This window comes from Chaetura pelagica, unplaced genomic scaffold, assembly GCF_000747805.2.
Source record: "Chaetura pelagica isolate M959 unplaced genomic scaffold, ChaPel_1.0 scaffold328, whole genome shotgun sequence".
NCBI classification, from domain to species: Eukaryota; Metazoa; Chordata; class Aves; order Apodiformes; family Apodidae; genus Chaetura; species Chaetura pelagica.
Window position 1 is genome coordinate 2,384,645 of NW_009954216.1, and position 13,236 is coordinate 2,397,880.

Below are 13,236 nucleotides of genomic sequence, written 5' to 3' on the forward strand. Positions count from 1 at the left end.
TGCTGCGGGGCTGCTGCGGGGCCGGGGGCAGCGCCGCGCGCTCGTGTTCGCTTCAGGTCAGCAGAAAAGAAATTCCACCTTCTTGGGTTGGGGCTGATGGCTTAAGGCTTGAAGAGCTCCCTAAAAAAACCCGCACGACTGGCAAGTGTGAAACGCTTCACGCGCGGGCCCGGTGTTCTCAGTGTCGGCCTGAGAGCGGCACTTGGGCCAGGCTTGGTGTCTTGAGGCCTTGCAGGAGAGAGGTTAGTCATATCCTGAAAGTAAGTTGTGTTTTGCAGAGGCTGCTGTTGTTTTCCTGACGTTGAAAGAGGTGCTTTTTAAAGAAGCCAGCGATGGGAGTAGTGGCACAAACACCTTGTTCAAAGAACGTGCAGTTAATGCTCCAAGCGACGCGTGCCCAGCACGGGGCCTGTGTCGTGTCAGACACACTCCGGGGCCAGACGTCAGCACGTTGTGTGTCTCCAGTTGTGCCACCAGTTGCAGGGGCAGGTTCCAGGTGCTTCCCACTGGAGCAGGGCCCTGGTGCCAGTGTCCCAGGTGCTGTGGGCGGGATGGCAGCAGGTAGCAGCTCCAAAGCTGCACGTGTCGCTGTGGAAGTGTCTGCTCAGCCCGTGTCCATAATTGGTCATGCTTGTTCTGCACAGCCATGGGACTGCAAGTGCAGCTCAGTAGCTCTGGCAGAATCCAAAATAGATCACATACTGCTAGCGTGGTAGATCAGAGCCCTCTGGGTTCCTGGCTGCCTGACACCACAGCCTTTCCTCCTTCCAGATGAGCCCAGCTGCTGCTCAGGTAGGCCTGCAGGTGGGAGACACAACTGTTGCCCTGATACATGAGGGCCCCTACATGCTGAATTAATTACATCAGAGCCTAATTGAAAATGGAGGTGTCATTTGGTAGAGGGAAGAGCTTCTCTGTACTTCCCTTCAGATGCCCATCCCAGGGCTGAGGCCAGCATTAGAAAGGGACAAAACACCATAACCACACTTAGGTTTCTCAGAACTTCAGTCTTCTAGCAGCTTTTACATTTCCTGCTCCCAGAAAAAGATACTTTCCAGCACTTCTCATTACCCATTTTGACATCATCCCTGTTAGAAAATTACATTGACTCGCAGCTGGGGGTTTGTTTTTCCTTCTAAGCTTCCAAGCTAAGATGTTTGGTTTTGCTCATGGGAGGAAAAAGGTACAATCAGAAATGCTCCTTCATGCCAAATATTATCTTGCTATTAAAATGTGAGCATTATCAGTTTGACAGTGGATAAGGACTGAAGAGCAGACAAAGTGCTTCTTAATAAAGGGGCACCAGAGGATGAGGTGTAGGGATTGGCACGGTCAAGGCTGCACATATCCTGGGTGGATTTTGTAGAGGTTTGGTCAGCAAGGGAAGCTGTGGCAGAGGTGCAGCCTCTGTGGTCTGATTGGTGCCCAGGTGATACACCAGCCTGTGGCAGCATTGCACCCAGCACCAGGGGAGCCCTGCTGGAGTCAGAGGTTTAGGGTCTTTTCTCTAGAACAGAAAAAACCCAAACAACTCGGAGAGGGAGTTACACAAGGAAAGAGGTTGAGTGTGTGGAGGACACAACTGTTTGGATTAGTGAAGGCTCCCAGGAGAAGAAGGATATAAACAAACTCTGTCTGGGCTGAACAATAGCAATCTAAAAATAGCCTAGGGAACTTTTAAGGTATGGTTTGCATGGACTCATGGGTTTGTTTTTAATTTTTGGCCTTGATAGCCCCTTCTCTGTGTGTGGGATCAGACTGTCAGTGCTGAGTAAGTCAGAGGGAAGACAGCCAGGTGCATTCTTAGACCCCAGACTGCCTTTCCTAGGCCTGGCAGTTGGGGAAAAAACTCCATGGTATCTTCTAGCCCAGTTAACTGTCTTGGTTTAGTTACTGAGACAAAAATATACAGGCTGCGTGCTAATTTTAGAGTTTTAGTTTTCCCCATCCCTGTTATTTTAAGGAGAGAACATGTATTTCTGATTTTCACAGGTGCCTTGTCTGAAGCCTTTTCACCAGCTGCTTCTACCTGCACTTCCCACTTGTGAGGCACCAATAATTGTCTGTGCCTTGTCTTTCAGGACAGGGAAAAGGGTGGTGGGTTATTACTCTCTGGAAGTGTTTTCACACAAACACTCACTGTCAAGTCCCGTTGTCCAAAGTGATGGGAAGGAGATGCAGTTGTGTCTGTGTGTCAGCCAGTCCATTTTGCCTGGTGTTCTTTCAGGTTTATGGCCACCAACGACCTGATGGTGGAACTGCAGAAAGACTCCATAAAACTAGATGAAGACAGCGAGAAAAAAGTTGTGAAGATGCTTTTGAAATTGCTGGAGGACAAAAATGGGGAAGTGCAGAACCTTGCTGTCAAGTGGTAAGAGCCTGGGCAGGAATGACCATATTCCATGGCCATGGTGAAGCTGTCACAGGCTGCAGGGGGTGCCTTAGGGTGGGACCTGCAGCCCTGGCACCTCCCTCCGACCTGCCCTGCTCGGGGCTTCCCCTCTCCTTCCCCCACAGCCCTTTCTTCTCTGTTGCTGTCCAGAAGGGGTGAGCATGCACATGCCTGTGCAGCAGGTGATTATGGAAGTAGTTCAGTGTTTATATTTTTAATTTTACTATATTAAATAAAGATTCTATTCCTTCAGAGAGAAGCCCAGCTTAAAATTTTGGTTATCAAGTTCCTCTCTTTCTCAGGCTTTGAAATCCAGTGCTGGGTTTCCCAGTGGCCTTTGCTAGAGATGGTACTGAGCAGGTGCACCTCTTCCAAATGGCACTTGAATTTCAGGCCCAAGTCCTGCTCTTCAAGGACACTGTCATTAAAGTTCATGATGCACTTGGTTTTTCCCCTGCTTTGACTCCAAGTGCAGTCTGTGCTGTTGCTCTGCCTTGGACCGTTTCAGTATTTTTTTAATCCCAATGAAAAAGGCAGAAGGATCCTTTAGTTCTGAATCATCTGATGAACTGATCCTTCTGCTGACACGTTCTCTCCTGTCTCTTTCCCCCAGAGTGTCTAAATGGGAGAGTTCATTCTAGACAGGAGTTGGCTGGGTCAGTTCACGCACAGGGCTCCAGAAAGGTGGGCCATTTAAAGACAACTTTGAGGTCCTGTATTTTTTCCTACTGTGCATCTTATTCATGTTCCCATCTTTTTAACCATATATTGCTTCTCTCCCTGTACCTTCCCTGTGACTTTTGGCCCTTTCTTTCTGATTCCACTGTCCTGACTTTTTCTGGCCCTGTTCCTGTCTCTGCCTGCTTTGGGTTTGTTTCTTCTGTTTTATTGAAGCAAAACACGTGAGCATTGAGGAGGGTACTTTTCACCTGCCCTGTCAGCAGGACTCATAGGTTGTTACCAGAACATTTTTGTAATAATGACAACTTTTTAGAAGTGCAGGGGAAAAGGAGCTGTCTCTGTTTTGTTTAAATCTGAGCCTTGGCTGAGCTGGAGGTTTTCACACACAGGGCAGAGGGCTGTAAGTAGCTAATTGCTGGTGCAAACCCATTTGGCATTTCCTCCTGAAAATCAGTTTCTGATGGTTGGGTTGGTTTTGATTTTTTTTCCAAAAATGCCTGTAAGTTCTGCCATTACTCTGTGTAACATGATTGCTTTGGTTTGAATTCATTGTCTTATAATTTCTGAGCTGCTCCTTCCAGTAAGATCTTAACTGGCCTCACATTTGCAGTAGTTGATGTGAAATGTGCTCATACAAACCTGATCTGGAATTCACTGCAGTCAGATACAGAGTGGTTTGAGGCAACAGTGTGAGGTCCTTGAATCCAGGGACACAATGTGCTGGGGGTGCTTGATGTTTTGGTAACATTTGCACTTGTGGCTGAGCTGCCTTTAAGGAGGAGTGAGCCTGAGCATCCCTTGAGATGGTGAAAACCATCCCTCCTCCTCCTGACCCTGACCAGCTTCCCCTCCCGCAGCCTGGGCCCGCTGGTGGGCAAAGTGAAGGAATACCAGGTGGAAACCATCGTGGATACCCTGTGTGCAAACATGTTGTCTGACAAGGAGCAGCTGAGGGATATCTCCAGCATTGGACTGAAAACAGTCATCTCTGAGCTGCCACCAGCTTCTGCAGGTAAAGTGTCTGACCCTGAGTGCCAGAGGTACAGATTTCCTATTCACTGGCTAGAGGACAAGCAATGAGGTAAGGAGGAGAGAGACTAGAAGCTGAGACACCAATGTGCTTAAAGGTGGGATGAAATGAAAACTTGAGATTATCACCCCGAGGGTACTTAAGTCTGAAACTGTTCTTGGAGAAATCCTTATTTTTTTAGGGCAGTCCTAATGGGGCTCAGTTGCATCACGGAGGCTGTTCAGAGTGGGGTGGGAAGCAGTTGTCCCTTCCTTTGAGAGTTCTGTGTAATTTGAAGCTGCTTGTGCTTTGCACTGAACCAACTGGGAAAAAAAAAAACATGTCAAAAATTGGTGTTGGGACAAGCACAACCCATCATGAAGACTAAACTTGTATCTAGACATTGACCTGGACTGTAGGAGATGGAGGTTCTGAACTGTGGTTGTAATCTCAACACATTATTGAACCTCAGTTACATGTTATTTTGGGATGGGTCTACCTAGTTCTGCCCTGAAATTTCATCACAGAGCTAAGAAACAGTGTCTGTGGAGACTGCTCTTCCTGTGTGTGTTGAAATTGAACATTTTCAAGTTAAAAACACAGAAGAAACCATGCCAGAACCTTCCCACCTGCATCTGATCCCTGCATGTGCCTCGGCACTGCCTGGGTGATAGGCAGGGCCTTCTAGGGGAAAAGACACTCTCAGAAGAGAAGCTGCTTCCAGGTAGTCAGTGCCTCACACCCAGGCGAGACACCTCGGTCTGCAGTGTCTCCCACCTTCTCAGACGAGCCAGCCACTGCTGTTCTGCTCAGGCTCCCAGTGGTGATTTCTTTTGTTCTCTGTTCTTTTTCAAGTGTAGGATGGATTAAATGTTTTTTAGCAATAAAAGGCTTCCTTTTAACTCACGGTGAGGAAAATGTCCTCTCCTTCAGGCTCCACCATGACAGCCAATGTGTGCAAAAAGATCACAGCCCAGCTGACAGGAGCAATAGGCAAGCAGGAGGATGTGTCTGTGCAGCTGGAGGCTCTTGACATCTTGTCGGATATGCTGAGCAGGTACCCAGGGGTTTCCTCGGGCGGCTGGGCTGCATGTGTGTGCTGGCTCTGGGCTTCTGTGCTTCCCTAATCCTGCTATGAAGACTTAAAAATAAGGGACTTGGGTTGGCTGCCATGGGAATATCAGCAGAGCAAATTCCCCAGCAGGGCTAAGAGACAACAGGCTGAGCCCTTCTGTGCTGGGAGCAGCAGTGATGATGGTGATAGATCCCACGGACGCTCGGTTTGAATGACTGTGGGGAGGGAGAGGGCAAAGCAGGGAAGTTTATTTTAGCCCTGTGATCTGACCACACATGCATTTTTTTTCCTGGCTGCCTCTTTCTCCTGTTACATGAGTCAGAGTGACAGTGTCATGTGTCACCTGCATGCAGGAAATTATTGACAGCCCCCAGGTCATCCAGAAGGGCACTGTCAAAACCAGATTCTGATGGAGAGAAGTTACCTCTCCTGGTGTTGTACAGAACAAGTTGGTGTTCAGACCAAAATGCCAAAGCCACCCTTTTCCTCTCCCTCCCCACATCATGTGTGGAGTCCTCATTGCTGAAGGATGTTTTTTTGCTGGCGAGAAGGCTCTGAGGCCTTAACTTTCAATCTCTGTCTTCTGCTGTTGACTGCAGGCTGGGGGGAACACTCTACTCTTTCCATTCCTCCATCCTGAGCTGCCTGCTTCCCCAGCTGACCAGCCCCAGGCTGGCGGTGCGGAAAAGGGCCATCATTGCCCTGGGGCATCTGGTCCTGACCTGCAGTGGCAGCATCTTCTCGGAGCTCACAGAGCACCTGCTGGCCGAGCTGAGGAGGAACGAGTCTACTTCAACCACCAGGACGTACATCCAGTGCATGGCTGGCATCAGCAGGCAGGCCGGGCACCGCATAGGTAGGACAGGGGCTTGGCACATGTGTGGGGTTAGAGCAGCTCCTCTGGGTGGCACGGGGAGTGTCTGCACTCTGATCACCACTGGGGGTGGCTTGGGCTTTGTGATTCCCACTGTGGTCCTGAGCTGGAAGGGAGGAGACAACAGAGTAACTCCCTGGCTGCCCTTCTGTGCTGATTTCATCTCAAGCACTTCCCTAGTCTGAAGGAACATCTCTGAATTACATCAGTGGACTCCCCCCTCTTTAAATGAGAGGAGAAATTGAGGGCAGAGTATTGTTTTACTTGTCTAAACAATCTGCCAGAGCTGAGATTAGGACCTAGAAGATTTCTAGTCACAGCTCTTTCCATAACTGAAGTGCCAGCAAGGGGAGGGCAGGGAGCAGGAGCCATCTGCTGAAAATCCCTGCAAGGCTGGAGCGTGAGGTCCAGGGCAGGAAAAAAAAGGAATGCTCTGCCAGGCACACGAGGGAAGTGACAGATGGCAAGTGACCCCTGGGCTGACTTTTCACTGCTGCCTACTTTGTCTTTCCCAGGAGAACACCTGGAGAAGATAATTCCTCTGATTGTCCAGTATTGTAACGTGGAAGATGACGAGCTGAGGGAGTACTGCTTTCAGGCCTTTGAGTCTTTTGTGAGAAGGTGTGTGCCCTTGAGGAGCAACTGCTCCCTGTCCTGTGCATCCCTGTCCTCCTGGTGTAAATATCTGCATTCAGCACCCAGGGTCAAGTGCCTTCCCAGCTTCCTGTTGGGAAGGACAGGTCACATCTTCCTTACAGGTAGAGTTGGGCTGGAGTTGTGAGCTATTTTACCTCAACATGTGAGTGTGTGTCTGTACTGGTTTTGCAGGAGCAGACTTCCTTGTCCCTGAAATATTCCTCAGCAAGAGGGAGCAACCTCACTCCTGGTGCATGGGGGGAATGGGAGGCAGGAAGGGGGCTCAGGCAGAAGAGCTGCTGAGCTGCAGCTCTCCCACTGTTGGGTCAAATGTTTACAGCTTGTCTTGAAAAAGGAGCCCTGAAGAGCTGATCAGATTTTCTCCCATGAAGAGGGGATACCAATGGGTGGTGAAGGCAATTTATTTCTATTTTTTTCCTTTCAGAAATTATTGCCTCCTCCCCAGGAGAACATAGTTTGCTTCGTGCACAGCAGGAAGGAGCAGCTCTGGTTTAACTCATGTAAACAAAAGGGTTGTGTAGTCTGTGAAGCATTTTGGGATCCTTTTGAGATTGATTATCTTGTTTGGATATTTAGAATTGCTTAGTCTTTAATTTATTAACTCTTAGGATTTTTATTTGCCATGATAGGTGTCCAAAGGAAATAGACCCTCACATCCATAATGTGATGGGGTTATGTTTGAAATACATCACATTTGACCCAAACTACAACTATGATAATGAGGAGGAAGAGGAAGAGATGATGGAAACTGAAAATGGGGAGGATGAAGAGCAAGGTGCCTGCTTGTGAGGATGACTGTGCTCAGCAGAACACTGGGTTAACATTTCTCCCCTTCCTGCTTTCTTACCTCTGTGATGTTACTGCTCAGATTTGCTGTACCTTCTGCTTGCTATAGACAACGTTTCATAAGCCTCTATAGTTGCATGTAGTGTGGCAGCTAAGAGCAAGTGTTAGAACAAGTTTCCTGGAATAAAGTAATTTTTGTTTACATTCATGCTGATTGGGGTAAGATCCTGGCCATGGAGAATGTGTTAGATGTTCTGCCACTAACATAGTAAATGGTTAGCCTGTTTTGTGCCATTCAGGAATTGCTAAGACAAATATTTATGTATTTCTATCTTTAAAGTCTGGGAACCTCATTCTGCTTTCAAAGCAAAAGCCTTGATGCCTGAGCTGAGTGGCCAGTAAGGGCAGTGCCACTCAGGGTTATTCTCCATCAGCTCTTACTTGGAGCAGGAATCTGGCAGGGGCAGCCCCAGCCCTGGGACTCATTGCCTGGTACTGGCTGGGCTGTTTAGACAAGTTCACGTTCCCAGAGATGTGTGAGTTACTGCACCTGTTTGGTCAGCTGGAGAGGGAAGCTGTGAGGACCCAGTGATCCCCTGGTTTCCTCACAGTGGTGCTCCTTGTTCTCCCCTCCAGAAAGCGACGACGAGTACAGCGACGACGACGACCTGAGCTGGAAGGTGCGCAGGTCTGCGGCCAAGTGCCTGGAGGCCCTGGTCAGCAGCAGGCACGACCTCCTTCAGACCTTCTACAGAACTCTTCCCCCAGTCTTGATCAGCAGATTCAAGGAGAGGGAGGAGAATGTCAAAGCTGACATCTTCAGTGCTTACATCTCCTTGCTGAAGCAGACGCTTCCCATCCAGAGCTGGCTGCACGCGTCAGAGGCCGCTGGCAAGGACCTTCCCCTGACCATGCTTCAGAACCAGGTGAGGAGATGGGGGCCCAGGTGAAGTCAGAAAGCAGTGAGCAGCACGAGGTACCATGCCACCCATGGCCACACAGAGTGGTGAAGCTTGAGAACACAGCTGGCTGAAGGTGCCCTGGGGCACAAAGCCAGGGGGAAGCGGATCCTGAGGGCCGGCTTCCCAGTGTGTCTCCTGCATTCCCAGGAGAGCACTGAGCCAGAGCAGGAGCACTGAGACACAGCCTGCCTGGCACCTCTGCTGGCTTCAGGCATGGGTTGGCAGAGAAGAGGTGAGATGGGCTAGCCTTTGGGTGAGGTGCCAGTCTGGGGCCTGACAGTGACTCCAGCTGCTGCTCAGGAATTCCATGGAATACACTGTGGTGTAGGCACCAGAGTATGGCACTGGAAGCTCAGAGAGGTTTGGATCTGGTCAGCAGGTATATGAGAGCACAGGACTCAGTCCATTGTGGGCAAACAGCCAGAGGCCTCCCAGGTAAGTTGTGTCCATCACTGCTGGTCAGACACAGCGGTGGGGGCATTTTTTCTGACCTGCTGCTTCAGTTCAGGAACATGCTGCAGGAGTTAATCAGGACAATTTCACCACACATGCTGATCAGGGCTTTGCCTTGCCCGGGATCCTTGCTGGCACTGAGGCCCATACACACAATTTTAGAAGACAAAAGAAACACAGGAAATTACCACGTTGTTCTAGAGTAGTTTGGCCACAAAAGCAGATTTTTATGGCCAGTGCTGCTACTGAGTGGTGAGTCCCTGAAGCAGGAGGGTCAAAATCCCTTACAAAATGTAATTAACATCCCTGATTAATCTTCTCAGATGTATTAGGTATTTATTGATATAACTTGCATCTCAGCCCTGTGATCTACATTTTAGTTTCACTGAAACACTGGCAGGGTGTCCAAGGTGAAGTGTGGTGCTGGGGCTGGGTCTTTGGGCAGCAGAGCAGGAAGGCATCGCCCTGTGTCCTGGTCTGATCCTTTTGTTGTGTTTCTTTAAGCTGCTGAGCTAGGGGGTGACTCCAGCTTCAGGAAGGGATGCTCAGGAGTCTGTAGAATATAGAAAAAAGAGTGAAGTTCTCTCCATGTACCCCGTCCCTGCCCTGTGCTGTCCCCAGTCTGGTCTCTGGGAACAGCAGGCACACACAGGCCCAGCTGAGTGAGCTGCTTTGGTGGCAGAGCTCTGTGTCCTGGGATACAGCTGATTGGTGTTTCTTTCTGGTTTTCTTTTCCAAATTGCAGGTCCCCAACATTGTCAAGGCCTTGCACAAGCAGCTCAAAGAAAAGAGCATCAAGTCACGACAGGGGTGTTTCAGCCTCCTGACAGAACTGGCCAACGTCCTTCCTGGTTGCCTGGCAGATCACATCCCTGCACTGGTCCCTGGTAAAGTTGGTGGTGGTCTCGGGGTGCAGAAGCAGGGATGGTTCAATCCATTCCCAGCAGCTCTCTCCAATGGCTCCTACCTTTTGGGTGGGGAGGGGAAGGAACGGAAACTGATTGTGTCCGTGTTTTGAGGGGAGTGGGTTTGATAGGAACACTTGATGGAATAAGGCAGCAGTCTTCCTTGTCTCCTTCTGCACAGGTGTTGTTTTCTCCTTGGCTGATAAATCCAGCTCCTCCAACATGCGGATTGATGCTCTGTCTTTCCTTCATGTCCTTCTTTGCAACCACCAGCCCGAGGTGTTTCACCCTCACATCAAAAGCCTGCTGCCTCCGGTTGTCAGCTGCATTGGAGACCCCTTTTATAAGATCACTTCAGAAGCTCTGCTGGTTACTCAGCAACTTGTGAAAGTTATCAGGCCTTTGGACAAGCCCTGCACTTTTGATGCCAAGCCCTATGTGAAGGACCTTTTTCCCAGCACTCTGAAGAGACTGAAGGCAGCTGACATCGACCAGGAGGTGAAGGAGCGTGCCATCTCCTGCATGGGACAAATCATTTACAGTCTGGGAGACCATTTAAACACTGATCTCCAGCCAACCTTGAAGATATTTCTGGAGAGGCTCAAAAATGAAATCACCAGATTGACAACAGTCAAAGCATTAACCTTAATTGCTAGTTCTCCACTTAAAATAGATTTGAGACCCATTCTAGGGGAGGGCTTCCCCATTCTAGCTTCCTTCTTGAGAAAGAACCAACGTGCCTTGAAACTGAGCACTCTTACTGCTCTGGACATCCTGGTGAGGAACTACAGTGACAGTCTCAAGCCTGCCATGATAGAGTCTGTCCTCACGGAGCTCCCAGCATTAATTACTGAGAATGACATGCATGTTTCCCAGGTGGCAATCGTGTTCCTGACTACTTTGGCTCAGGTGTACCCCTCCTGCCTCTCGAAGATCAGCGGCTCTGTTCTTGCTGAAATCTTCCAGCTTGTCCACTCTCCTTTGCTCCAAGGAGGGGCTCTAAACGCCATCACAGACTTTTTCCAGGCACTGGTCCTGACGAAAACAGCCTCCATGGGTTACCTGGAGCTGCTGAGGCAGCTGACTGTGCCCATCCACGCCTCGGGGTCAGCAGAGGCACCAGCCACCCTACACAAACAGGCCTATTACTCGACGGCAAAGTGCGTGGCTGCCCTTTCCTCAGCCTGCCCAAAGGAAACCCCTGCAACAGTGAACCAGTTTATCCAGGATGTGAAGAGCCCCAAGTCCAGCTCAGCTGTGAAGGTGCTGGCCCTCCTTTCCCTGGCAGAGATGGGCCGCAGCACCAACCTCAGTGCCCAGAGGGAGCTCAGAGCTGTCATCCTGGAGGCCTTCACTGCCCCCAGCGAAGAGGTGAAATCCGCGGCTTCCTACGCCCTGGGGAATGTCAGCGTGGGGAATCTGAAGGAGTATCTTCCCTTCATGCTGAAGGAGATCGGAAGCCAGCCCAAGAGGCAGTACCTCCTGCTGCACTCTCTAAAAGAAGTCATCAGCTCCTCCCCAGCCGAGGGCCTGGCGCCTTACGTGGAGGACATCTGGGCTCTGCTCTTCAGGCACTGCGACTGCGCGGAGGAGGGGACGCGCAGCGTGGTGGCCGAGTGCCTGGGGAAGCTGACTCTGGTGAATCCTTCCGAGCTGCTGCCCCGGCTGAAGAAACAGCTGTCATCAGGTAGTGGGAAGGGCCAGGGTGAGGGTGGGAGAGTGCCTTGTTTTGCTGGAAAATCCTCTTGCAAATCCCTGGTGGGTTCAACAGGGAGCAAAGCCAGCCTGAGAAGGGGAGAAGGAAACGAGGGGTCTCTGCAAGGGGGAGGAGGAGCATTGCCTTGCATGGGGTGCAGGAGGGTGTTAGGAACAGGGACTGCATGTGGAGATTATGCTGGGGCAGGAATTAAACAGAAAGCTTGTTCAGACAAATTCTCTGTTATCTTGTCAATTTGTGTGCAATGTGACCAGGAACAGAACATGAATTGCAAAGGTACAGCAATTATTTTTGTCCCTTGATGTGTCCCTGGTTTTTCTCTCCACAGGCTCTCCACATGCGCGGAGCACGGTGGTAACTGCCATAAAATTCACCATTGCAGACCAGCCCCAGCCCATCGATGCTCTTCTGAAAGGCTGCATAGGTAGGTGGGTGGGCAACAGCAAGGAGAGCTGGAAGAGATGTTGGTCATCATTCACAGTCCAGGGCTTTTTCACTCCTGTGTGAGCCTCATCCAAGCCAGTTAGTTTTCACCTGTGTTTCTCTGCTTTTGGGATTAAAGAACATCACTGTCACGTTAGTCCTTGTTAAATGCTCTGATATCTTGCTCCTGGGCATGTTCCATTGGTGACAGAGGTTTTTAGGGACCATAAGCTCCTTCTGTGTTTAAACTTATTATATGATTTGAACATCCTTCTGAAACACTGCAGCAGGACTGACTGGTGTGTTCTTATCCCACAGGTGACTTCTTAAAAACCCTTCAGGATGCAGACCTGAATGTTCGACGTGTGGCTTTAGCCCTGTTTAATTCTGCTGCTCACAACAAACCTTCTTTAATCCGAGATTTACTAACTGCAGTCCTGCCCAGCCTGTACAATGAAACCAAGGTCAGGAGGGAGCTGATCCGGGAGGTAGGTCAGCAGCCCAGGTGGGCAGGGCAGCCAGCCCTGCATGGGGAGCTGAGGTGGAGCTGCCACCCTCTGCTGTGAAATGACAGCTCTGCTTTTCTTCTTGTTTAAGGTAGAAATGGGGCCATTCAAGCACACTGTGGACGATGGCCTTGATGTGAGGAAAGCTGCCTTTGAGTGCATGTACACGCTGCTGGAGAGCTGCCTCGACCGCCTGGACATCTACGAGTACCTGAACCATGTGGAGGACGGACTGAAGGATCACTATGACATTCGGGTAGATGCTGCACCTTACCTGGAGGGTGGGGACATCTCTGGTGTTACTGATCCCCTGGGGGCCTGGGCTTGAATTGAGCTAACCTGTCACCACAGCACAAGCTGCCCCTGTTGTGCTATTTCCTGTTCTCTGTGACTCTGGCAGTCGTTCCCCTGACAGTGTCTAGTTTGTCCCTGATGGCCTTGGAACTGCAAGCCTGGTGTAGTTGGTTTGATAGGAAATGCACCAAAGTCTGAGGTATCTCTGAATTGTGGCTTGCTCAGTGTGGCCAGTGATACTGCATTGGCATTGCCATGGTTGGTGGCCTCACAGCTTAACAGAGCCCTAGGTCCCTGTCACACATGGTCTGACTGACCCGAGTGCTGGGCACTGCCCTTCCTGCCACGGAGTCTCACCAGAACCCTGGAGTGGGGAGCCAGGCCCAGCTGGGCAGCTCGGGGACCTTGGCTGCCAGCAGGAGCGTTCCTGACATGGCCAAAGCTCTTGGTGAAGCCTCTTGCACATGTCCCAAGGGAGCTGGGCAGCCTGTGGCTGCCACAG

The 13,236-nt window shown here is 50.3% G+C and overlaps 2 protein-coding genes across 2 annotated transcripts in view; one reads left to right on the forward strand and one right to left on the reverse strand.

The window, feature by feature from the left end:
• SEC13 (SEC13 homolog (S. cerevisiae)) overlaps positions 1-1,083 on the reverse strand; it is an 8,792-nt gene extending 7,709 nt beyond the window's left edge. The window contains exon 1 of the mRNA XM_010003380.1: positions 1,072-1,083. Within this exon, the coding sequence (XP_010001682.1) occupies positions 1,072-1,083 (12 nt within the window). The remainder of the gene's footprint in view (positions 1-1,071) is intronic.
• A 1,145-nt stretch (positions 1,084-2,228) lies between these two features.
• Positions 2,229-13,236, forward strand: part of LOC104393860 (cullin-associated NEDD8-dissociated protein 1-like) — an 11,828-nt gene continuing 820 nt past the window's right edge. The window contains exons 1-12 of the mRNA XM_010003381.1: positions 2,229-2,371; positions 3,931-4,085; positions 5,016-5,139; positions 5,757-6,013; positions 6,547-6,652; positions 7,318-7,463; positions 8,111-8,400; positions 9,635-9,776; positions 9,976-11,481; positions 11,840-11,935; positions 12,253-12,422; positions 12,532-12,696. Coding sequence (XP_010001683.1) covers positions 2,232-2,371; positions 3,931-4,085; positions 5,016-5,139; positions 5,757-6,013; positions 6,547-6,652; positions 7,318-7,463; positions 8,111-8,400; positions 9,635-9,776; positions 9,976-11,481; positions 11,840-11,935; positions 12,253-12,422; positions 12,532-12,696 — 3,297 coding nt within the window. The 5' untranslated portion in view covers positions 2,229-2,231. The remainder of the gene's footprint in view (positions 2,372-3,930; positions 4,086-5,015; positions 5,140-5,756; positions 6,014-6,546; positions 6,653-7,317; positions 7,464-8,110; positions 8,401-9,634; positions 9,777-9,975; positions 11,482-11,839; positions 11,936-12,252; positions 12,423-12,531; positions 12,697-13,236) is intronic.